Source organism: Poromitra crassiceps (genome assembly GCF_964638095.1).
Source record: "Poromitra crassiceps genome assembly, chromosome: 2".
In the NCBI taxonomy this organism is placed as follows: Eukaryota; Metazoa; Chordata; class Actinopteri; order Beryciformes; family Melamphaidae; genus Poromitra; species Poromitra crassiceps.
The window spans coordinates 110,709,713-110,737,212 of NC_139624.1; the positions used below are offsets into that span (position 1 = coordinate 110,709,713).

General features: G+C 44.2%; 1 protein-coding gene across 2 annotated transcripts in view; it reads right to left on the reverse strand.

The window, feature by feature from the left end:
* Positions 1 to 27,500, reverse strand: part of tnikb (TRAF2 and NCK interacting kinase b) — a 139,864-nt gene that overhangs the window by 13,491 nt on the left and 98,873 nt on the right. For both annotated transcript variants that reach the window (XM_083632010.1, XM_083632009.1), the window contains 6 exons: positions 26,639 to 26,820; positions 22,704 to 22,812; positions 14,401 to 14,500; positions 12,310 to 12,486; positions 8,659 to 8,802; positions 5,050 to 5,184 (listed from right to left, as the gene is read on the reverse strand). In XM_083632010.1, coding sequence (XP_083488136.1) covers positions 5,050 to 5,184; positions 8,659 to 8,802; positions 12,310 to 12,486; positions 14,401 to 14,500; positions 22,704 to 22,812; positions 26,639 to 26,820 — 847 coding nt within the window. The remainder of the gene's footprint in view (positions 1 to 5,049; positions 5,185 to 8,658; positions 8,803 to 12,309; positions 12,487 to 14,400; positions 14,501 to 22,703; positions 22,813 to 26,638; positions 26,821 to 27,500) is intronic.

The window sequence follows — 27,500 nt, forward strand, 5'->3', positions numbered from 1 at the left end:
TCGAGGTGTACATTATCAGAAATTAATGGACTTCGCGGAAGCAACCGGTTCACGCCTCCGCGTCGTCCATTAATTTCTGATAATGGACACCTTGTCGTGCATTAACCCTTACAGAACACACATCATGTTTTGACTAGCTAGCAGAGCAGAGGGGGAGAACTGGAGCCAATCGAGGTCACAGTGCCCTGCTCAAGGCCAGGACAACAGATGTACAGTCTGTACATAGATCAGAATGTATATGTGTATGCAATTATGATTAATAACTAATACCAATAACTATGTGTATCTGCTTTATAGTTTATTGATCATGAAATAAAGCCAATGTAACTTACATTTTTTCTATATCAAGAAGAATGGAGATTTTAGCAACTAGCGTGCGCGCGCACACACACACACACACACACACACACACACACACACACACACGCACACACACACACACACCCTACATTTACTTTTTTATTTTGTAAATGTAGCTGACACTCTTATCTAGAGGGACTCACTAGAGGGACTCCACCTTTTGATACTGTTAGATATCAATCTGTGATGTGCAATGCATGTGATGTAATTAACTTTTTTGGTGTGCACACTCTAATAATAATAAATAATAATAACTTGAATTTATATAGAGCCTTTCATAAAACCCAAGGTCGCTTTACAGAAGAGGCGGCAAGGGGGGGGAGGGGAACCAGGGAAACATATTAAGGGAGGGAGGGGCAAAACAAACAAAACAAAGGGGGGGTGGCTAACTAACTAAACTCAAACTAACTAATGGGGAAAGGCCATGGTGAAGAGGTGGGTCTTGAGGGTTGTGTTGAAAGTGTCCAGGGTCGGGGCGTTACGGACTTTGGGAGGGAGAGAGTTCCAGAGGGTGGGGGCTACCACGCTGAAGGCTCTGTCCCTGAAAGTTTTGGACGGGATGGACAGCAGACCCATGTCTGAGGACCGCAGGTTCCAGGATGGAGTGTGTTGGTGGAGGAGGTCGGACAGGTATTGGGGGCAAGTGCATGAAGGGATTTGTAAGTGAGGAGGAGGAGTTTGTATGAGATGCGGAACTTGACCGGGAGCCAGTGGAGGTGGATGAGGGTGGGGGTGATGTGCTGCCAGGGCTTGGTGTGAGTGAGAACCCTGGCAGCTGAGTTCTACACGTACTGGAGCCTGTCCAGGGCTTTGCTGGAAACTCAGGACAAGACTGCATTACAGTAGTCCAGCCGGGAGGTGATGAATCCATGGATGAGGGTTTCTGCCACGGAGTTTGAGAGTGAGGGCCGGAGACGGGAGATGTTTTTGAGGTGGTAGAAGGCGGACTTGGTGATGGATTTGATGGGAGACTGGAAGGAGAGGGTGGAGTCGATGATAACGCCCAGGTTGTAGACTTTCGGGAGGTGTTGTGATGGAACAGCCGTCGATGTGGAGGAGGAGATCTCCAACCTTCCGGAGCAGCGGCTTGGGGGCCACAACCATGAGCTCTGTCTTTTTGCTATTGTGTTTCAGTAAGTTAGTTGTCATCCAGGTTTTTATGGCATGGAGGCAGTTGACCAGAGACTGTGGGGGGAGCTGAGTGGATGGTGAGGTGCTGAGATGAAGCTGAGTATCATCAGCGTAGCAGTGGAAGTTGAGACCGTGGTGACGTATAATCTGGCCGAGGGGGAGCAGGTAGATGATGAAGAGTAGGGGACCCAGCACAGAGCTTTGAGGGATGCCATGGTTGACTGGGGCAGGGGGGGAGGAGGAGCGGTTGATGCTGTCAAACTGAGTTCTGTTTGACAGATATGATTGAAACCATGAGAGAGCTGTATCGGTGATGCCAAGGTGGTCAGATAGGCGTTTGAGGAGGATTGTGTGGGGAACCGTGTCAAAGGCTGCGGAGAGGTCAAGAAGGATGAGGATACTGATGTTACCGGAGTCTGCAGCGATGAGGAGGTCGTTGGTGATCTTGATTAGGGCGGTCTCTGTGCTGTGGTGTGCTCTGTAGGCTGACTGCAAGGGTTCGTAGAGCTCATGGTTGGACAGATGTTGATGGAGCTGGGCGGCCACTGCTCTTTCCAGGACCTTACTGAGGAATGGAAGGTTGGAGATCGGCCGGAAGTTGTTAAGATCATCAGGGTCCAGACCAGGCTTCTTTAAGGTGGGAGTGATGGAGGCGATTTTGAAACTGGGGGAACTGTACCAGATACTAGGGAGGAATTGATTATGTCTGTGATGGAGGGGCAGAGGGTAGGAAGGGAGGCTTTCACCAGTGCCGTTGGCATAGGCAGGGTCCAGGGAACAGGTGGAGGCTTTGGCTTTGGTAACCAACCTCGAGACGAGTGCAGCATCCACTGGGGAGAAGGAAGAGAGAACATTGGGGGCGGAGGGGGCCCACTGAGGGCACACTGCCCAGTGTCTGAGACACGTTGGGAGGAGAGGGGGCAGGCACCAGGAGTTGTTGGTGAATGGTGTCCACTTAAGCCAGGAAATACTCCAGGAACTTGGAGCAGAGGTCAGGGCAGTGTGGGAGGCAGCAGGGGGACGGAGCAGACGGTTAATGGTGGTGAATAGTGTTCTGGGGTTGGTTTTGCTGTGAGCCAATAAGGGTGGAGTAGTATTTGGTCTCTCTCGAAGTGCCTCGTCTACTACTACTTAAGATTTGACTGATTTCATGTGGATAGTTCCATAGAGATAAATGGGTTCCGTTTTTTAAATTGCCGTGCCATTTATTTGCACGGATTATTCACTTTTGGTCTGAAAAGACCTTAACTCAGGCTGGAGATGGGCGGGGCCCAAAACGTTGCATGTCACGTTCGACATTCAACACTGCATTGTCAAACAACAAACTACCGTGAAGCCATTGATCCATGGTGTGGACTAGCATATTGCTTTGTGGTGGTTTGAAACACTCAGGAGTATCGTAGCATTGCCTGTTTGTTTAGGGTTGGTGTATCAACTGTTTGTGTGCTGGTGTGACAAGTGACAAAGGCACTAGTTGAAACGCTATGCCTCAATGACACAATTGAACCGTGGCTACCCTCAGTGCACAGAGTGGAGCCATAGATGGTACACCTCCAATCATCGCCTCAAGAGATAACCCCACCGACCACCATAACAGGAAAGGACGAAATCTTACTTATCAGTTTGACAGACATTTACATCAGCTGGCCGTGCACCCATTTGTTTGTCCCACCCCTGGTTGTTAGCAACCCGGGTGGGACCATTAATGTACCATTCACACTGGAATCAACACATGTCTGACCCATGTCTCACCTCTCGGGTGGTACCATTCACACTGGAATCAACACATGTCTGACCCATGTCTCACCTCTCGAGGTAGGTCACCAAGCTGAGTCGGACAACGTGGGTTAATCCTCTCAAACACAAAATCAACTCTGGAATAAGTAATGGATAATCAATGACTAGGTGTGCGTGAAATTATTTTAATGCATGACGCGAAGTACATTCAATCGTTTCACGGACACCTAAGAGTTGATTATCCTGCTTATACCATGGTCATTTGCCAACAATATAAAAGAAAAGCATTCGCAATTTTCTGGTGCAAGTTTAGCGATCAAAATCTAAAGTTTTTCACAAGCCATAACTCTGTTTACCTAGCAACACTTGGGAAACTGACTAATACCTGGAACAAGCGTTAGCATATCGTCAGCTCCTCATGCAATGGAAACGTCGTTCTCTGTTCCAGTAAATAGGATGAACGTTGGATACGAGCTGGTATGGCACTGGGAAGCTAGTCTGCTCAGCTCATACAAGCTGAAGCAGTGAGTTGAATGACGTTAGCTGTGCTCTTTGATTAAACAGCTGTGCAGGTTGGGTAGCGGATGAATTTAGAACATGTGATTAGGCTTGAGCCGGATTACGTGGTCATTAAACGGTTTTAACGCACACCTGCCGGCCAATCAGAAAAGAGTATTCACCCAAAAGAGACTGCCCAAAACAAATTAATTAGGGTGGTGTTAAAGATACCTCCACGCACTCACTTACTGCCAGCTTTCTTTCAGCAACTAAATTGGCTGCCAGTTGAGAAAAGAGTCATTCAAATCAAATTGGGTCTGACTCATAAGATTGTGCATAATAAGGTTCCCAAATACCTCTCTAATTACTTTAATTGTTTCAGAGATATTCACAATTATGTTACTAGAAGAAGCTCTACTGATTTTGTTCTTTTTAGATTTAAGACCCTAATGGGAAAAAACACATTTTTATACTGTGCAGCAATCGAGTGGAATAAACTCCCTGTGTCTCTGAAACTTATTGAAGAGGAGGGAAGTTTTAGACGGGCCACAAAGAAGTGGCTAGCAAATGGTCTGTCAGAGTAGGGATCTGGCGCAACCTGTATTGTGTCGAGTTATGCTGTATGTTTTTTGTTTTGTTTTATTGCATATTATGTAAATGAATTATTGTATTGGAATGTTGTGAAGTGAATTAATTACTTTTTGTATTGAAATGCTGTCTTTATGTCATTTGTACGCGTAAAATTGTTAATAGTGTATTGTAGCTTGTTGGACCTGCCAGTCTTGGCATCACCCCCCTATCCCCCTTCCCCAAGCCCCGCACCCCAAGAGGATCACAATGGAAATAAGCCTTTGGCTTTATTGTGTACTTAATCCTCGGCATGTGTTAATGTATGTAAACTGTCTTCATTTGAAGCTTTTTTATGTGGATTTTACATTGTGTTAAATAAACTACTAAACTACCCAGACCATGTTATAACCCTGGTTGGACCTCAGTCTAAAAGGGGTATTAGTGATGCCCTACATTTCCCACAATCCCTTTAGACAGATCAAGGGCGTGGATGTGTCCCATTCAGCTGAGGCTTATATACAGTACATGTGTAGGTGGGAGAAGAGTCTTTCCAAACTTTGGTGTTGGGCTCCCATTTCAAGGAGGAGAATGTATAATTCTCCACCTGCTCAATCTCCTGGTTGTCAATTGAACTCTCTCTCTCTCTAAACTACACCTCACAACACACACACAGGCAGGCAGGCAGGCAGGCACGCACACGCACACGCACACGCACACACACACACACACACACACACAGGTGAGGTGTCGTACCGACTTTGTAGTGCACGCAGCCCTCCAGCTCGCCCACAGTGATCCAGCCCTGTTTCTTCTCCACCTCGGGGTCATTGTGTAAGATCCTGTTCCTCAGCCAGGACAGGTAGTAAACACGCAGCTTGTTCTTCTTCCCTGGGTGGAGAGCAGAGAGGGAACTCTGTTAGTGGTTCTCAACGTGGGCTCCGGGCACCACCCTGGGGTCCTTGAGGGGGTTCCAGTGTTGTGATCATTAGTTTCACTGTTATCTCTCTACCTTTATTACAGACAGTCATGGAATTCTGGACAAAATCTAATTATTAAGTAGGCTACTTTCCCCCCTGTCAGACAGTTTTACGCCTTGTTAAACTTTCTACATAACCGACATGTTTCAAGTATCATGTATGCATACCGCATTGTTTGATACTACTACAGACTGTACAGATGCAGTACGGACGGAGTGAACGTGTTACACTGGAGACGCTGTCTGGTTTCCATAAGGACAACATGGGGAGCGGTGGGGAAGTTACGTTAGTTGGGCGGTGTAAAAGTGCATTTCTGTCAGTGGAACAGTGTCATCAATGCAGTATGGATTGGATTATACCGGACATGCTGCTGACCAGCTTTTTTATTGATTTTTTATTTAACCTTTATTTAGACAGGCGAGTCATTAACTCATTGAGTGCCAGCCACTTTTGGAGAACGGACGCTCCCAGTGCCAGAGTTTCAGAGCTTTTTTCAGTGATTTCTCGAGGCCCACAGAATATTGTGTGATATTACTATGTAAACACCGAACACATAAAAAGAACGATGAGACTCTCTTCTATCATCAGCAAAAACAGGTTTATTGATATCATTTTCCGTTCTTTAGTTATCAGCCGGAGAAGATAGCTTGATTTAACCAAAAACAGACGTTTTTTTCTAGAAGCTGAGATAATGACCCTTTTGTGACATTAAACATTTCAAGCACATCACTGACTCTGAAGCTAATTTTCTGATGTAGTCACACCTCAAAAATAATTTTCTTCAATAAAACAGTGAAGGCCAGGGAATTTTGTTTGGCAGAATAATATTTTTTAGCTGCAACCAGCAGCGCTGGCCCCTGCGTGCGCTGCTGGTTGCAGCTTCTTGCCCGGTCTTGATTTGCTGCTGGTGGGCATCGGATATTCTGGCTTGCATTTGGCAATCCTGTCCTGCTGTCTGGGTCTGTCTGGGTGTTGTGTGCTGCTCTGCGTGCCCCCCCCCCCCCCGCCTCAACTGCAAACCCCTCCTCCAGTCCGTGGGAGTGTCTCTGGGGCTTTCTACTGCGTTTGCTCTGCACTGAAAAGTCCGCTACATCCAGCTTTTTTACAGCGTTCCGCGTGTGTTTGTCACCCGCTCCCATGCTTCCAGTTGAGAATAATAACAACTCCACGGCTGATCATGCGGATGTGCTGTCGCAACGGACACGGAGCGGCTCAATTGTGGGAGCAGATTGGCAGCTGCAGGCACAGCTACAGTAACGTTATGCTTCATGCATATCGATGCATACGGATGCGATGCGATTTCCGTTTCCCCAACGACTTCTTCTTTGTTTTTTCCTTGCCTTTCTGTTATCTGGAGAGCACTGTCGCCACCTAAGGGTTCTGTAAAATAGGTTAGACACATTCAATAGCTCCCATATTGTAAGAGGCGATGTAAGAGGCTTAGATCGACATCCCCCCGTCAAAAAACGCAATTGACGACTTTAGTCGTCTTTGGCACTCTACGTCACTATTTGAATTGACGACTAAAGTCGTCATTGGCACTCAATGAGTTAAGAACAAATTCTTATTTACACAGACGGCCTGTGGATAGCTTGGATAGCTTGGTTAGCTAACGTTAGCTGCTGCCTGCTGCTATTGCTAATGTTACTATAATGTTGCTATAATCGAACTGCTTCTTTCCAATGAAACACAAACAACTGAATGTGCGCGGTACGCTAATGTTACTTATTTGAAATACGGTATGGCTGTTTGGCAGAGGGAGACGAGGAGAGCAATGAACTGGTAGCGTATCGGTAGTTGACGATGACAATGAAGGACATCTCAGTTTTGTTGCCGTATTTGTTTTTGTTTGTTCCAATCCATACTCTACAATACTAGACATGTTCAAAACTACCTGGCTGTACTTACCTTCTTGTGTGTACTAAGTACTATCATACTGGTTTAATAAGCAATTTGATATTTTCCCATCTTTGCTGAGTAAGAATTCTGTGCAAAAAGAATTAAACGCCGGTCCCAAATAGACGCCGGTCCCACATAAACGCCGGGTCTGAGCCCTGTACTACGAAACTAGTTTAACAGATCCGCGATAAGTCCCTTTGATCTGGTTTGACTGAACAGGATCAAAGCTATCTAGTTAACTGATACTACGACGCTGGTTTTTTACTAGGTAAGTGGACCTGGGATCTGCCTGTGCACGCGCACGTTTTTCGCTCGTGCACAGGCGCGCGTCCACGCGAAAGAGGTGCGCCAGCCAATCACATTATGAACAGCTGAGTTTATCCACGCCCACACCCATTTCCACACCCATTTCCTCGTTCAATGAAGCGCAGTGCATGATCAGAGTTTTAGCGGATATTTAATGTATCCGCGATTTAATGTCAGAATGAAAATCCGCGTTGGATAGTCTGCTGAAGGGCTGTCTAAAGCAGCAGCTTGTATTCACATCAGTCATTTGATTTACTTTGATCAGCGATTGATACAGCTGCATTGATACAGGCAGCAGCAACAAATCTAAATGTGTAATCTCAGTCTATACATTTCCACAATCTGTAAGCCTATTTAGACCATAGATTTAGAAACGCATGCTCAATGAATAATGATCTCTATCACTCATGTGTGTGGTTGCACTGATCGAATAATTCATATATAAAATAGCCTAAAGCCTAATAGCCTACTATAAAAGAGAAAACTGCTGAACTGAATTGAGACGACACCCTCACTCCATTTGAGGGTCCATTCATGATATGCGCCGCGGTGATTAATAGTGATCATATTTCTCCACGCATCGTTGAGCTGTTAAGACATAAAGTGGTAAGTAGGCTTAATTTAATTATGTAGCCTACAGAGCCACAAATGTTTTTCTTGTTATATTCTCAGTTGACTGCAATCTATTTTTCATATGGCGATCTTATATGAACGGTGAGTGACTCCAGAGAGCCGATTATATGGGTCTGTCATGGATTTTGATCTTATCCTCTGAAGCTAACCTGGTCGCGACCAGGTTAGCTTTGCAGCGTCAGTTGCCATGGTGATTGAAAGTTAACTTGCTTTGTAGTACGGCTAAACCAGGTTTAAACTCAAACTTACTCGGATAAGGCATTAAACTAGCTTCGTAGTACAGGCTACTGGAAACTATTTTTGGTAAATAAACGCCCGGGCGTTTCTTTGAAGTTTTACGGTAGGTGGTACTTTTAATAGATTTAAAACAGCCTCGATAGCAGCGTCTATCTCGTCCATAACAGCTGCCATTGTTGTTATTATGTTATTACTCCAATTGGCGCACTTGACAACAGCACTAAGGTAACATGTTACCACCAGATTTCAGTTTGACGTGCAGCAGAAGAACAAGACAATGGATGAACAGGTTTAGGAGAAGCGAACCGACCTGAGATGGTGACCAGGACGTTGAGTCCCTCCAGGACGTCCATCTGCTGGAAGCGCCGGCGGTTTATCAGGTTGTAAACCTTCCCCTGACCGCTGCGGTCCAACAGCATCAACCCGTTCTCTGTCCCCACCAACAGGTTCACTCCTGCACACGCACACACATGCACGCACACGCACGCACGCACACACACACACACACACATATACACACACACACACACATGCAAACACACACACACACACGCACGCACATACACACATGCACGCCCACACACATGCACATGCACACACACACACGGCGCGCACGCACATACACCCGCGCATGCACACAGACGCACACGCACATACACACACGCACATAATCACACAGACACACCACGCACGCGCACACAGACACACTCATGCGTGCACATACACACACATGCACGTGCACGCACACAAACACACGTACGCACGGACACACACACGCATGCACACACATACACACACATGCATGCACCCACGCACGCACGCACGCACGCACGCACGCACGCACGCACGCACGCACGCACGCACACACACACACACACACACACACACACACACACACACACACACACACACACACACACACACACACACACACACAGACTCGCTTTCAGTGGAAAAAAGGAACTGGGGGGAATAGCATGATCCTCCCATGCGCTACGTCCCTCTGGTGTAACTTCTTGCTGTCAGGTGAAAAGAAGCGGCTGGCGACTGCACATGTATCAGAGGAAGCATGTGCTACTCTACAACTCTCCCCAGATCTGTGGAGGGAGTGGTGTAACAACCGGGACAACAGGGGGAATTGGCCAAGTACAATTGAGGAGAAAATCAGAAAAAAAGCAGTTTTAAAAAGGTGTTTTAAGGGATTTATTTTAACGTGGAGAGTGAAGAAGAATCTCTACTGGTGTTTTAGTGACAGTCTGCATGTATGTATCTTAAGTTGTTGGATAATGTTTGATTGGTGTGCCATGGGCTAAACACAGACAATCAAGCATTGAATATGTCGAATATGATCAAACATCTCCAAACAAGGACAGACAGCCATGGCACACCATACAAACATCTGTGTTTGTCTGTCTTGTTGTAGAATGTTTGATTGGTGTGCCATGGGCTTTAGTAAAAATCTACATGTGTGTATGTGTTGTTAGCAGTGCTCTCACCACAGTGCAGCAGAGTGTATGTGTTGTTAGCAGTGCTCTCACCACACAGTGCAGCAGAGTGTATGTGTTGTTAGCAGTACTCTCACCACAGTGCAGCAGAGTGTATGTGTTGTTAGCAGTGCTCTCACCACACAGTACAGCAGAGTGTATGTGTTGTTAGCAGTGCTCTCACCACACAGTGCAGCACAGTGTATGTGTTGTTAGCAGTACTCTCACCACAGTGCAGCACAGTGTATGTGTTGTTAGCAGTACTCTCACCACACAGTGCAGCAGAGTGTATGTGTTGTTAGCAGTGCTCTCACCACAGTGCAGCACAGTGTATGTGTTGTTAGCAGTACTCTCACCACAGTGCAGCAGAGTGTATGTGTTGTTAGCAGTGCTCTCTCACCACACAGTGCAGCACAGTGTATGTGTTGTTAGCAGTGCTCTCACCACACAGTACAGCAGAGTGTATGTGTTGTTAGCAGTACTCTCACCACAGTGCAGCACAGTGTATGTGTTGTTAGCAGTGCTCTCACCACACAGTGCAGCACAGTGTATGTGTTGTTAGCAGTGCTCTCACCACACAGTGCAGCAGAGTGTATGTGTTGTTAGCAGTACTCTCACCACAGTGCAGCAGAGTGTATGTGTTGTTAGCAGTGCTCTCACCCCACAGTGCAGCAGAGTGTATGTGTTGTTAGCAGTGCTCTCACCACACAGTGCAGCACAGTGTATGTGTTGTTAGCAGTGCTCTCACCACACAGTGCAGCAGAGTGTATGTGTTGTTAGCAGTGCTCTCACCACACAGTGCAGCACAGTGTATGTGTTGTTAGCAGTGCTCTCACCACAGTGCAGCACAGTGTATGTGTTGTTAGCAGTGCTCTCACCACACAGTGCAGCAGAGTGTATGTGTTGTTAGCAGTGCTCTCACCACACAGTGCAGCAGAGTGTATGTGTTGTTAGCAGTGCTCTCACCACACAGTGCAGCACAGTGTATGTGTTGTTAGCAGTGCTCTCACCACAGTGCAGCAGAGTGTATGTGTTGTTAGCAGTACTCTCACCACAGTGCAGCAGAGTGTATGTGTTGTTAGCAGTGCTCTCACCACAGTGCAGCACAGTGTATGTGTTGTTAGCAGTGCTCTCACCACACAGTGCAGCACAGTGTATGTGTTGTTAGCAGTGCTCTCACCACACAGTGCAGCACAGTGTATGTGTTGTTAGCAGTGCTCTCACCACACAGTGCAGCAGAGTGTATGTGTTGTTAGCAGTGCTCTCACCACACAGTGCAGCAGAGTGTATGTGTTGTTAGCAGTACTCTCACCACACAGTGCAGCACAGTGTATGTGTTGTTAGCAGTACAGTGCAGCAGAGTGTATGTGTTGTTAGCAGTGCTCTCACCACACAGTGCAGCACAGTGTATGTGTTGTTAGCAGTGCTCTCACCACACAGTGCAGCAGAGTGTATGTGTTGTTAGCAGTGCTCTCACCACACAGTGCAGCAGAGTGTATGTGTTGTTAGCAGTGCTCTCACCACACAGTGCAGCAGAGTGTATGTGTTGTTAGCAGTGCTCTCACCACACAGTGCAGCAGAGTGTATGTGTTGTTAGCAGTACTCTCACCACACAGTGCAGCACAGTGTATGTGTTGTTAGCAGTACTCTCACCACAGTGCAGCACAGTGTATGTGTTGTTAGCAGTGCTCTCACCACACAGTGCAGCAGAGTGTATGTGTTGTTAGCAGTACTCTCACCCCACAGTGCAGCACAGTGTATGTTTTGTTAGCAGTGCTCTCACCACACAGTGCAGCAGAGTGTATGTGTTGTTAGCAGTGCTCTCACCACACAGTGCAGCACAGTGTATGTGTTGTTAGCAGTGCTCTCACCACACAGTGCAGCACAGTGTATGTGTTGTTAGCAGTGCTCTCACCACAGTGCAGCACAGTGTATGTGTTGTTAGCAGTACTCTCACCACACAGTGCAGCAGAGTGTATGTGTTGTTAGCAGTGCTCTCACCACAGTGCAGCACAGTGTATGTGTTGTTAGCAGTGCTCTCACCACACAGTGCAGCACAGTGTATGTGTTGTTAGCAGTACTCTCACCACACAGTGCAGCACAGTGTATGTGTTGTTAGCAGTGCTCTCACCACAGTGCAGCAGAGTGTATGTGTTGTTAGCAGTACTCTCACCACAGTGCAGCACAGTGTATGTGTTGTTAGCAGTGCTCTCACCCCACAGTGCAGCAGAGTGTATGTGTTGTTAGCAGTGCTCTCACCACACAGTGCAGCACAGTGTATGTGTTGTTAGCAGTGCTCTCGCCCCACAGTGCAGCAGAGTGTATGTGTTGTTAGCAGTACTCTCACCACACAGTGCAGCACATTGTATGTGTTGTTAGCAGTACTCTCACCACAGTGCAGCAGAGTGTATGTGTTGTTAGCAGTGCTCTCACCACACAGTGCAGCAGAGTGTATGTGTTGTTAGCAGTGCTCTCACCCCACAGTGCAGCACAGAGGATCTCTGAGTTGAAGCGTTTCTTGTACTTGCGGATCTCGGGCGTGTCGCTGTGCGGCCGGATGTTGGTGGGGTTGACGTTGACCACGGAGATCTTCCTGGCCTCGTTCAGCCGCGCCTGCTCCTGCTCCTGCCTCAACAGCTCATCAGCAAACAGTGCTACACACATGCACACACACACACACACACACACACGCAGATAAACACAAACATACACACGCACACACGCAGTATACTTATGGAACGCACCGTAACGTAACGCCGTTTGGTGGCTGATTTCACCCTAAGTTCATATTATTTGAGGCCTTTTGTCAAGCACAGAAATCTATCTTAAAGCATAACTCCATAGCTATTTTCAACCTATCTTCCCATCTTTTTCCATCATGCCAGTCAATTACAACCCACATTTTGTAAATTGCTTCACTATAAAGCTGTTTAAATCCTGTTTGCCTGGGTGTGGTTCTCCAATCGAATGTAATACCCTTTGCCATCGTCCCTTTGGCCGACTAATGTGTTGCTGCTTGGAATGACAGACCCGGGTTTGATTCCTGCCTGTGCTGTTACACAAGTGCGTCTTTTTCAACTCTTCAAAATGCTAACATTCTGTGCAAGAAAGTGCATTCTTTTGAACTGGATAACTGACAAGCTTCCTTCCAAAACAAAGTGGCACAATGTGATCCTTGAATATGTATCATTAGATTATTTGACATGCATGTTACACCACAAAGACATTGTGGTATTTCGCAAGAAATACGTGGGAACCTTTCATGTCATACATTGGTGTAAATATTTCAGCTATTTTTACAAGAGGGTTTGAATAGTATGGACCTGTGTGATGCCTAGTAATTAAGCATTTATTTTCATTTGATGTAATTCCTGAGTCATATCATTATGCCTCTTTGAATGCGTGAGCTGTGTTGTTGATTTGGTTTAGTCCCCCCCCTCCAACCCCCCCCCCCCCCCCCCCCTCACTATTGTTGTTTCGGTCTGTGAGGTGTGTTTTTTTTTTAATCAAAATCCAATAAATATATTGTAAAAAAAAAAGTTGCACTAAATGGTAAATGGACTGCATTTATATATCGCTTTTATCCAAAGCGCTTTACAATGTGCCTCCATTCACCCATTCATACACCGAAGGCGGCAAGCTGCCACGCAGGGTGCTGACACAGCCATCGGGAGCAATTTGGGGTTCAGTGTCTTGCCCAAGGACACTTCGACATACGGACTGGAGGAGCCGGGGATTGAACCACCGACTTTCTGATGAGTGGACGACCCGCTCTACTTCCTGAGCCACAGCCGCCCCTGCACTATAGTGAAGCAATGGAGAGCATCTTGGTTAGACCTGTTTGAGTAAGTCTTCTTTGTAGATCTTACTTTTTAGCTGGATGTTGATCCCAAACTCAGGTTTTAGTATCAGACTGTATATTCCTGTATATTTTGTACTTTGCACTTTGTACTTAGCTATGTAGAGCTCTAATCTCAGGTTCGCACTTTGCATTGTGTTTACATTTTAAATATGTTTTGTTGCACTAAGTTACTTTTCCCCCTATCAGGACTATTTCTCTGCATACTTGCACTTTGTATTGTGTTTACATTTTAAATATGTTTTTGTTGCACTATGTTACTTTTTACCCCTATCAGGACTCTAAGCCTGTATCATCTGGCAGGGGGACAAACAATGGAAATCAGTCTTGTGACTGCAATTGTCGTGCATTTACATTTTTTTTAAATGTTCATTAATGTACACCTGTCCCCTATCGAACAAATAAATGAATTGAATAGAATTGAATTGAACTCGATCGGTATGATGGAAAAAGATGGGAACATATGGCCGGGTTGAAAATGGGTTATGCTTTATGTAAAAAGAAAAAGAAAAACGAAAAGAACAAAAAAGTAGAGCAGATCAATCATATAACAGTGACATATGATCATAGAAAAGCACATCTTATCGAGACAGAACAAGCTGTTTAAGATACTCACGGTTCCTATTTCATCAGCTACGTATATTTCAGTATTTATTAAATTCCTATTTCCCTTGAACACTGCAAGGCCAGGTTCAGTGAAGAGACACACCTGAGGCAGAGTTTTCATCGTCGTCATCAGTCGGGGACGTTCCATACACCCTCGGATCAACGAATGGAGTGAAGCTCGCCTTGCTGCTGCTCATCCCATACTGAGAAAAATGAAGATAATAGTCAAATGTTTAAACTCCACTTTTACAACTGAGAGCAGTTGGATGGATCACTAGTGTGGGGAAAATAGTTAAATCACAGTCAGAAGACTGAGCGTAATGGATACAGGTAGAGGTAACTGATCAAATAAAGGAAACATTATATGGTGTAAGGTATTTGGAGGTAAGGTAGGTTAGGTAAGGGATTTGGACACAATGAGCCACTGGAGCAACTTTAAAGTCCCTTGGCATCTATTCTACAAGCATCTTGGACTCTATGACCCCTCATTTTAGTATTTTCCATAGAATGTTCTACCAACAGAATAGATGCTTTGAATGAACTGTTTCCCTCATTTAGCAAAGTGTTTCCTTTACTTTGTCAGCTACGTCCATCACATGCTTCCAGCAGACAACATTTGTGACCACACAGTCAGAGCTGGAAAGGAGAGAGACAGAGAGAGAGAGAGAGAGAGAGAGAGAGAGAGAGAGGAAAGAGAGAGAGAGAGAGAGAGAGGGAGAGAGAGAGAGAGAGAGGAGAGAGAGAGAGAGAGGAGAGAGAGAGAGAGAGAGAGGAGAGAGAGAGGAGAGAGAGAGAGAGAGGAGAGAGAGAGAGAGAGAGAGAGAGAGAGAGAGAGAGAGAGAGAGAGAGAGAGAGAGAGAGAGAGAGAGAGAGAGAGAGGGAGTAGGTAGGGAGGACATCCAGACAGGTCCATCTGTGGGGAAAGGAGGCAAAGGAGGATCAAGGTTTACTGGGAAGGGAGGTGCTGCATTTATGGCCCGTTCCTTTATCACAAACAAACTGGGATGTATCGGTTGAATGACGTCACATCTGTTTTGTTTGCAGAAAACTGGGAGCTGGGAAGTTCACTGTTGAATTGCGTCACATCCGTTTAAACGAGTCAGTTCTTGGTCAGATCCAGTCGCTAGCCAGGATTGCCATTGTTAGCAATAATAGTTGATAACAAGGCATTTCGCGGCATTTTATGTGGACTTTTTATATTTTTATGGAATTTTATATGGACTGAACATGACACATTCACTCTGTCCATCTCTCTTACAGTCTATATGGACTGAACATGACACACTCACTCTGTCCATCTCTCTTACAGTCTATATGGACTGAACATGACATATTCACTCTGTCCATATCTCTTACAGTCTATATGGACTGAACATGACACATTCACTCTGTCCATCTCTCTTACAGTCTATATGGACTGAACATGACACACTCACTCTGTCCATCTCTCTTACAGTCTATATGGACTGAACATGACATACCGTAAATTTCGGACTATAAGCCGCGGCTTTCCCCCCGTTTTTTGGCCCCTGCGGCTTATATAACGGTGCGGCTTATCTATGGATTTTTTCAGCAAAAAAATAAATAAAAAACGGAATTCTCTCTTCTTTAGCACTCTTTCTAACTATAAATCCACTTCTGTTTTAATTTCCTCTCTTGCCCTCTTTTCACCACACCGCGGACACTGTGTGCACTGTAAAAAAAAAAAAACACAGGTGGTGTTGTGTTATGTTGTTTTGTTGAAATGTTAATAAATGGGAGCTTCCTCAAACAGCCATCTCTTTCCCGACAATCCCCTCTGTGCACGAACCCTTACATATGGTAATTAAACATTAAAACACAAAAAAAAAAAAAAAAAAAAAAAAAAAAAAAAAAACATTAAAACACCTGCGGCTTATAGTCCGGTGCGGCTTATATATGTAACAAACAGGCAATTTTGCTGCTGCGGCTTATACTCCGGTGCGGCTTATAGTGCGGAAATTACGGTACTCACTCTGTCCATCTCTCTTACAGTCTATATGGACTGAACATGACACACTCACTCCATCCATCTTTCTTACAGTCTATATGGACTGAACATGACACACTCACTCTGTCCATCTCTCTTACAGTCTATATGGACTGAACATGACACATTCACTCTGTCCATCTCTCTTACAGTCTATATGGACTGAACATGACACACTCACTCCATCCATCTTTCTTACAGTCTATATGGACTGAACATGACACACTCACTCTGTCCATATCTCTTACAGTCTATATGGACTGAACATGACACACTCACTCTGTCCATCTCTCTTACAGTCTATATGGACTGAACATGACACATTCACTCTGTCCATCTCTCTTACAGTCTATATGCACTGAACATGACACATTCACTCTGTCCATCTCTCTTACAGTCTATATGGACTGAACATGACACACTCACTCCATCCATCTCTCTTACAGTCTATATGCACTGAACATGACACATTCACTCTGTCCATCTCTCTTACAGTCTATATGGACTGAACATGACACACTCACTCCATCCATCTTTCTTACAGTCTATATGGACTGAACATGACACACTCACTCTGTCCATATCTCTTACAGTCTATATGGACTGAACATGACACATTCACTCTGTCCATCTCTCTTACAGTCTATATGGACTGAACATGACACATTCACTCTGTCCATATCTCTTACAGTCTATATGGACTGAACATGACACACTCACTCTGTCCATCTCTCTTACAGTCTATATGGACTGAACATGACAACTTCACTCTGTCCATCTCCCTTACAGTCTATATGGACTGAACATGACACATTCACTCTGTCCATCTCTCTTACAGTCTATATGGACTGAACATGACACATTGACTCTGTCCATCTCTCTTACAGTCTATATGGACTGAACATGACACATTCACTCTGTCCATCTCTCTTACAGTCTATATGGACTGAACATGACACACTCACTCCATCCATCTTTCTTACAGTCTATATGGACTGAACATGACACACTCACTCTGTCCATATCTCTTACAGTCTATATGGACTGAACATGACACATTCACTCTGTCCATCTCTCTTACAGTCTATATGGACTGAACATGACACAATCACTCTGTCCATCTCTCTTACAGTCTATATGGACTGAACATGACACACTCACTCCATCCATCTCTCTTACAGTCTATATGGACTGAACATGAGACATTCACTCTGTCCATCTCTCTTACAGTCTATATGGACTGAACATGACACACTCACTCCATCCATCTCTCTTACAGTCTATATGGACTGAACATGACACATTCACTCTGTCCATATCTCTTACAGTCTATATGGACTGAACATGACACATTCACTCTGTCCATCTTTCTTACAGTCTATATGGACTGAACATGACACACTCACTCCATCCATCTCTCTTACAGTCTATATGGACTGAACATGACACATTCACTCTGTCCATCTCTCTTACAGTCTATATGGACTGAACATGACACATTCACTCTGTCCATATCTCTTACAGTCTATATGGACTGAACATGACACATTCACTCTGTCCATCTCTCTTACAGTCTATATGGACTGAACATGACACACTCACTCCATCCATCTCTCTTACAGTCTATATGGACTGAACATGACACACTCACTCCATCCATCTCTCTTACAGTCTATAGACCTTATTCACAGCGCGGCCATCTTGGATTACGTCATCGCACAGGGTGGCAACGCGTCTGAGCCTGCGTTACAACCCATGTAAACAATGGAGCGGTGGTCCCAAAACCTGAGTTCTGTTCCACCAATTTCTTTTGACCAAATTGATAAATGGGCAGATGACAACGTCAACATCCCCAAAAGGATTCAAAAGAAGGGCTACAGTAACTGGATTGAAGGGTACATCCACGATATTCAAGGTAAATTAGGGTGCAACGTTACTGTGTACAAAGACTTGCTATCTGTGCAGTGCTTGCTCCGCCGTCATATTAACTTCACTTATCGTGATTTTTGCATGTTAATCATGAATCAATCTAACACGATTAATTTGTAATCTGACAACTTTAGTAGCGCTAACATTGCTGACATCGTCAGTTAGCTGTAAGTAGATATTGGCCACTTGTAGGTGCTATGACGTTTCCATGCTAACATTGTTTTATTAAATGGATGAATGAGCGTTATTCTATCATTAGTAGGCTACTTTTCAGATAGGTTTAACGTTGATACGTTCATATCAAATTACATAGCCTGGAAGCAAGCTTCCAGGCTATGTAATTTGAAGCAAGCTATGTAATTTGAAGCAAGCTTCCAGGCTATGTAATTTGATATGAACGTATCCTTCAACGTTAAACCTATCTGAAAAGTAGGATACTAATGATAGAATAACGCTCATTCATCGATTTAATAAAACAATGTTAGCATGGAAACGTCAAGTGGCCAATATCTACTTACAGCTAACTGACGATGTCAGCAATGTTAGCGCTACTAAAGTTGTCAGATTACAAATTAGAGTTAATATGAGTTAATATGACGGCGGAGCAAGCACTGCACAGATAGCAAGTCTTTGTACACAGTAACGTTGCACCCTAATTTACCTTGAATATCGTGGATGTACCCTTCAATCCAGTTACTGTAGCCCTTCTTTTGAATCCTTTTGGGGATGTTGACGTTGTCATCTGCCCATTTATCAATTTTGTCAAAAGAAATTGGTAGAACAGAACTCAGGTTTTGGGACCACCGCTCCATTGTTTACATGGGTTGTAACGCAGGCTCAGACGCGTTGCCACCCTGTGCGATGACGTAATCCAAGATGGCCACACTGTGAATAAGGTCTATATGGACTGAACATGACACACTCACTCTGTCCATATCTCTTACAGTCTATATGGACTAACATGACACATTCACTCTGTCCATCTCTCTTACAGTCTATATGGACTGAACATGACACACTCACTCTGTCCATCTCTCTTACAGTCTATATGGACTGAACATGACACACTCACTCTGTCCATCTCTCTTACAGTCTATATGGACTGAACCTGACACACTCACTCTGTCCATCTCTCTTACAGTCTATATGGACTGAACATGACATACTCACTCTGTCCATCTCTCTTACAGTCTATATGGACTGAACATGACACACTCACTCCGTCCATCTCTCTTACAGTCTATATGGACTGAACATGACACATTCACTCTGTCCATCTCTCTTACAGTCTATATGGACTGAACATGACACATTCACTCTGTCCATCTCTCTTACAGTCTATATGGACTGAACATGACACACTCACTCTGTCCATCTTTCTTACAGTCTATATGGACTGAACATGACACACTCACTCTGTCCATCTCTCTTACAGTCTATATGGACTGAACCTGACACACTCACTCTGTCCATCTCTCTTACAGTCTATATGGACTGAACATGACACACTCACTCTGTCCATCTCTCTTACAGTCTATATGGACTGAACATGACATACTCACTCTGTCCATCTCTCTTACAGTCTATATGGACTGAACATGACACATTCACTCTGTCCATCTCTCTTACAGTCTATATGGACTGAACATGACACACTCACTCTGTCCATCTTTCTTACAGTCTATATGGACTGAACATGACACATTCACTCTGTCCATCTCTCTTACAGTCTATATGGACTGAACATGACACACTCACTCTGTCCATCTTTCTTACAGTCTATATGGACTGAACATGACACACTCACTCCGTCCATCTCTCTTACAGTCTATATGGACTGAACATGACACACTCACTCTGTCCATCTCTCTTACAGTCTATATGGACTGAACATGACACACTCACTCCATCCCTCTCTCTTACAGTCTATATGGACTGAACATGACACATTCACTCTGTCCATCTCTCTTACAGTCTATATGGACTGAACATGACACACTCACTCTGTCCATCTCTCTTACAGTCTATATGGACTGAACATGACACACTCACTCTGTCCATCTCTCTTACAGTCTATATGGACTGAACATGACATACTCACTCTGTCCATCTCTCTTACAGTCTATATGGACTGAACATGACACACTCACTCTGTCCATCTCTCTTACAGTCTATATGGACTGAACATGACATACTCACTCTGTCCATCTCTCTTACAGTCTATATGGACTGAACATGACTCTCTTACAGTCTATATGGACTGAACATGACACATTCGCTCTGTCCATCTCTCTTACAGTCTATATGGACTGAACAGAGCAGAGGCCCAGAGGCATGGGAGCTTTTCACACACACGAAAGCAGCAGTGGAAACAAAACAGAAAAGAGCCAGGCATGCAGAGCTGGTGAAAGAGCTGCTGCGTGCTCAGTGTGGCGTTCTGCACAGTCAGCAGGGCTGATCCCAGGTCAGAGGCCAGAGCCCCGGCTCTTAGCCTGGTTAAAACCATCCGGATCACATGACCTCACATTCTGTTTCGTTCTGCTGTTCTGTCTGGACTCCAAGCCGTCCACAGTGATCTCAGTGGAGTATTTGCATTGACAGACAACTCCTTCAGTCAAATCCAAATCCAGTCGTAAGAACAGCGTAAACGAATAAACTCCACTGGTATCCTCTTGTTGTTGTTTAGTTGTTATATGGCTGTGTAAACTTTATCAACGTTAACCTTACTGCACCTTGTTGTTGTTTAGTTGTTATATGGCTGTGTAAACTCTATCAACGTTAACCTTACTGCACCTTGTTGTTGTTTAGTTGTTATATGGCTGTGTAAACTCTATGTATACTCTTGTTGTTGTTTAGTTGTTATATGGCTGTGTAAACTCTATGTATACTCTTGTTGTTGTTTAGTTGTTATATGGCTGTGTAAACTCTATGTATACTCTTGTTGTTGTTTAGTTGTTATATGGCTGTGTAAACTCTATCAACGTTAACCTTACTGCACCTTGTTGTTGTTTAGTTGTTATATGGCTGTGTAAACTCTATCAACGTTAACCTTACTGCACCTTGTTGTTGTTTAGTTGTTATATGGCTGTGTAAACTCTATGTATACTCTTGTTGTTGTTTAGTTGTTATATGGCTGTGTAAACTCTATGTATACTCTTGTTGTTGTTTAGTTGTTATATGGCTGTGTAAACTCTATGTATACTCTTGTTGTTGTTTAGTTGTTATATGGCTGTGTAAACTCTATGTATACTCTTGTTGTTGTTTAGTTGTTATATGGCTGTGTAAACTCTATGTATACTCTTGTTGTTGTTTAGTTGTTATATGGCTGTGTAAACTCTATGTATACTCTTGTTGTTGTTTAGTTGTTATATGGCTGTGTAAACTCTATGTATACTCTTGTTGTTGTTTAGTTGTTATATGGCTGTGTAAACTCTATGTATACTCTTGTTGTTGTTTAGTTGTTATATGGCTGTGTAAACTCTATGTATACTCTTGTTGTTGTTTAGTTGTTATATGGCTGTGTAAACTCTATGTATACTCTTGTTGTTGTTTAGTTGTTATATGGCTGTGTAAACTCTATGTATACTCTTGTTGTTGTTTAGTTGTTATATGGCTGTGTAAACTCTATGTATACTCTTGTTGTTGTTTAGTTGTTATATGGCTGTGTAAACTCTATGTATACTCTTGTTGTTGTTTAGTTGTTATATGGCTGTGTAAACTCTATGTATACTCTTGTTGTTGTTTAGTTGTTATATGGCTGTGTAAACTCTATGTATACTCTTGTTGTTGTTTAGTTGTTATATGGCTGTGTAAACTCTATGTATACTCTTGTTGTTGTTTAGTTGTTATATGGCTGTGTAAACTCTATGTATACTCTTGTTGTTGTTTAGTTGTTATATGGCTGTGTAAACTCTATGTATACTCTTGTTGTTGTTTAGTTGTTATATGGCTGTGTAAACTCTATGTATACTCTTGTTGTTGTTTAGTTGTTATATGGCTGTGTAAACTCTATGTATACTCTTGTTGTTGTTTAGTTGTTATATGGCTGTGTAAACTCTATGTATACTCTTGTTGTTGTTTAGTTGTTATATGGCTGTGTAAACTCTATGTATACTCTTGTTGTTGTTTAGTTGTTATATGGCTGTGTAAACTCTATGTATACTCTTGTTGTTGTTTAGTTGTTATATGGCTGTGTAAACTCTATCAACGTTAACCTTACTGCACATTTCGGGTGCCGCAGAGCCATGGGAGCAGCCATTACAGCGGTGTCCCTGATTAGCCGGTTACAATGTCAACTAGGTCCCTGATTGGCCCGTGGACTTTGTCATTTCTAAAAACGCCCACGCCGGGCTGGTGGCCAGACGGATGCGCGTAACAAAACAAAATGTGAGTTCACATGATCCGGATGGTTTACCATTACATTCCATTCCATTACACTACATTACATCATTTAGCAGACGCCCGCTCACCTCACGGATCACCATGGTGCCGTCCTGAGAGCCGGTCCCGTACAGGTCGCCGTGGGACTCGTTATGACTGCCCATCATGCCCAAGGACTCGTTGGCACTCGCAGTCGGCCTGAAACATAGATGGAGCCATTTAGTTTTTAGTGCTTTTTAACAATTTATTTATGTTAACTACTTTTCTTTTAAATGTTTCCCAATTTGCATCTCCTTTTTTATTTATTTTGTTTTAAAGCCTTTTTGCAAATCACTTTGTAAACTTAATTAAGTATATAAAGAAAGTTTGTTATTAGGGGTTCAAGCCCCGAAGGGGCTAACCCATATTGTTTTTGCTCAGATTCTTCTTCTTCTTCTTCTTTTTCTTTTTCCTGATCAGCCGTGACGCAAATTCCATCGCAGAGACCTGAAATTTGGCCCAATGACATAAAATAAAAAGAATCCGCCCACGGCGGGTACTACAGCAATATTTTTTTTAGGCCTTCACAGGCCATTTTAGGGCATTGTGACATCATCACCATCACCCTTCCCTGTTTTTCTATTGCTGACTTTGCTCATATGCACCTGGAGGTCAGTAGTCAATCTGGGTGAATCCACCTCGTGTAAAATAGTGTTGTCACCTGGAGCCGAGTGCACCAGCTGGGCGTAAAAAAGTAGGTCTTAACTGTTACGCCGGTCTTAGCTACGCCCGACGTTGTGATTTTAATTTACACCGAGTGCACCAAGCCTGACTTACCATGGTCGTAGCTGCGCCCAGTCTTTAGGCTATGGACGTGCGCGTCCACGTGAATACGTACTTGTTGCCAAGCAACACACTTCTCTCAGACGAGCTCGAGACAGCTGACAGACAGCTTCAACTCAGCTCCAACTTTTAGGGCCCTATCGTCGTATGGCGCTATCGTTTGCGCTGCGTTTGCGTGCCTCTTATTGCTATCTTCCCAGCATCTTAAGCTATCGTCTGCCTCCACCGTCCAGTTTTGCGCTGGGATGACGCAGGTGTAGGTGTGGCCCAGGCGTGTCCGTGGGCCTCTAGCCTATCATCTGTCTCGCGCAAGTGTCATTTAGCGCTCTGGGGAAGATACCGTCGGTATATCCCGAGCGCAAAGAGAGGTTTGGGCGTTGCCCATTCCAAAATAGGCGTTCCAGCGCAATGTATTAGAAAAAGGGGCTCTCAATTTTAACGCCAGCAAATAGCTGGTCTTAGCGCAAACAACCCCACTACGCCAGGCGTATGCCTGATACAGCATTCTCCGGCGCAGTGCAGGAAATCCTCGCTTGGATAGGCCTACATTACACACGGCTCGCGCACGGACACACTTCCCTCCTCAGAATGCCACATTGATTTTCAACTAACCTACACTGCAGAAAAAAACACACCTTGATTTAACAATGAGAATTCGTTTGTCATGGTTTTGTGCAAAAAAGTGATTTGCATTTTGAATTGGATTACCAGGGGAATGAGGGTCTGGCGGGGCGGGAGTATGTGTGTAGCGCGAGGAGCGGTGCTTTATGTTCGGCTAGTGTGCCGTGTCCTGAAGGGGGGTCTCCCCAGAGAAGGTGTGAGCTGGGCCGGGTAGGCAGGCCGGGGGGGTCGATGCACAGGGCGGGTAGAGGCAGTGCAGAGGCACAGAGGCAGTGCTGTGCGTGGTCCCGCGGATCGAAATCAGTTTCTGGCAGCAAATCACTTTCTGACACAACACCGGCCAGTAGGCTATATAGTAACCATTGATAGTGTTCATAAGAACAGACAGCCCATATTCTAATAATAGTATACAGTAACTCTCACTGCACCATTGCACCATGCAACAATAGCTTAACCCGAGTGGACAATTCTGGTATAGGCTATTGAAATAGGGTAGAATTAAAATCTCACACATCCCTACGCTATTAAAGACACGAATATTTTAAATGTGTAATTAAAAAAGCGTCAATTTTCGTTACGAATCCGAACTGGTTCATCCTCCAATTCTCTCTTCCCTCTCTCGTTCTCTCCCCCCTCTCTCTCTCTCTGACTCTCTCCCTCTCTCTTTTTTCTCTCTCTCTCTTACTCTGCTTGCACTGAGCAAGAAAGAAGCTGCTGCCTGTCACAGACGTGCAGGCAGTGACGCTGTGGCTTTTAAGGGGAGTGAATCAGTACTGAATGCGATGGCGGACTGCGCACTGCCGGCAGTTGACGAAGTCAGGAAGAAATGGAAAGTTCTTCCGACGCATCAGCTATTAAAAACCCGCTGACAAGTGGAGGTCCTGCGCCCAAAACGTCCATTTACAGCACATATCGATCGATATTTTTGGAGAAGATTCCCCCGCATCACGGGACTGAACGGCACTGACAGCACAGAGCTGTCAGTCCCAACAGCGCAGATCAAGATGAGACAGCTGTCAGTGAGTAGGCCTTGGGTGTAACTTTTATGCCTGCTCCATACCAGACGTAAAAGTTACACCCAGGCGCAACGCATACAGGGCTTAAGACTACATGGTGCACTAGTCATAAAATTAAGTAAGTCGTAACTTTGAGTTCTACGTCGGACGTAGTGTTACACCTAGGCGCACGCCCAGCTGGTGCACTCGGCTCCTGGCCGGTTGCACCAAGTGGTCTTAACTATGCCTGGTCGTAACTCCTACGTCGGTCTTAGTTAAGACCAGTCTTTAGAGTGGATTTATGCCTGTTGCACCAACACGGCTTACGTCTGGTCTTAACTACGCCGGTCGTAGCAATGCGCGTCCATGTGAATTGCCAGGGAATGCACCCTGATTAGATGATGTTGCAAAAATGTGCCTCGCGACCTGCTTGGAGCGTCACTGTGCCACTACGCTCTATCAGCCACTACTGTATGTGCACCACTACACCCTCCCTCCTCCCACTCTCCCTCGCTCCGGGGGAAAAATGGCGGCGATTGAGCCAGACAGACAGTCTGAATGAAATTGAATGTAACGTTCCCAATTCTATGTATTAAATTCTAAAAAATTAACGGCAACATTTGGGAAGGCTAAGCCACACAACTAGTTAGTTATAATCTAACATCGTGCTTCGATGGCGACGTTACGACGGTGACCGTGACGATGACGGTAAGGACTCAAAAAGGTCTCTGCGGAGATCTCTGTTACAGGCAGGCACTACGCCTCCTCCTCACCAGGCGTAAGAGTTACGCCTGGGCTTAGTGAAAAGAAGGCTTAAGCCGTCTTGGTGCAACCGGCGTAGCTGTTAGGTCGTAAAGTTATGACCAACTTAGCTTAAGACCAGTGTAAGACCAGTTGGTGCAACTGGCCCCTGGAGGTCAGTCGTTGACCTGGGCTAATCTATCTATCTATCTATCTATCTATCTATCTATCTATCTATCTATCTATCTATTATTATTATTATTATTATTATTATTATTATTATTATTATTATTATTATTATTATTATTATTATTATTATTATTATTATTATTATTATTATTATTATTATTATTATTATTATTATTATTATTATTATTATTATTATATATTTTATTGTATGCTTTAAGTAGGAATCACATATAAATATTGAATGGCAATTTTGTGCCAAAATTCTTTTAATTCTTTTAATCTTTAAATTTGACCTTTTTATGCTCCAAGTATTACTGTAAGTATTACATTTACGCCAGAATTGTATTCTTGGTAGGAAAAACAAAGAAAAAAATAAGTTCCAAAAATATTTCCAAAAATAAAATTATTTAATAAAATATGAAAAGAAAAAATAATTGCAGGTTTCACAGACTGTTTCATGTAGCCTGCAGATTTTGTTTAGAGAGGAACTTCCATCATAATAATTTATTTTTATATATTGGCAACTAAGTCTATACATAAATATAATCCTAACACACGCACGCACACGCACACACACACACACACACACACACACACACACACACACACACACACACACACACACACACACAACAAACAGACACACACACACTCACATGATGCGGGGTGTGTCGCTGACAGCCACGGTGCCGTCGCTGGTCCCGCCCTCTCCCTCCTCGTCATCGCTGCTGTGGGACTCCTCACTGGACGAGGAGTAGTCCGTCACTTTGACAGGCGGGCGGCTGGTCTCCTCGCCCTGACGCAGCTCCCGCAGCTCCTTGGCCAGCGCTGTCAGGTCCTGCAGGGGAGAGACCAGGGAGTGTCACCCACAAAAAGAACTTTGAGAAGTTCTGGGTGCTCACCAGAACCAGGATTCAAAGTCTGCATGGTGGAGAAGCTTTGGGAAGAATGGACCACGCAGGAAGGCACAGAGGATGCAGTTATAAATGTTTCAGATGCAGTGCATGCTTGCATTCACGCAATCACTCAAAATAACATTTCTGTTTCAACCTTAAACCATCATGAAAATACACTGTATTATACTGTGGCGCTGGTTATTCAGTTCATTAGTTTATCCTAGCTACCTACTTACCATTAGATTAGAAGATTTGGTTTTAATAAGAGGAAAAGTATGGAAAGAGATGGAGATGATGTTCTAATAATCTAACAAAGCTGGAGTGTATTTCTGACTGAACTGAGATACTGAATGTTCTGAAACTATAAATGGTCAAAAATAAGAGAAAGGAAACCAGGAAATGAATTGTTAAGGGACATGACGTTCAACTGTATATCTACAGTAAAGCAGATAAGATGCGGCGCTAAGAAACTTGTCATTACATAGTGGAAAGAAGAAAGACTTTTTAAGGGTAGGCTACCATGACATATTTTTGGTAGCAACACGCTGGCATTTGGTGCTATGAAGCTTTCAAAGCCAACAAAAAACAAGAAAGGGGAGGTTCTACTTTTTGTGGCGCAATG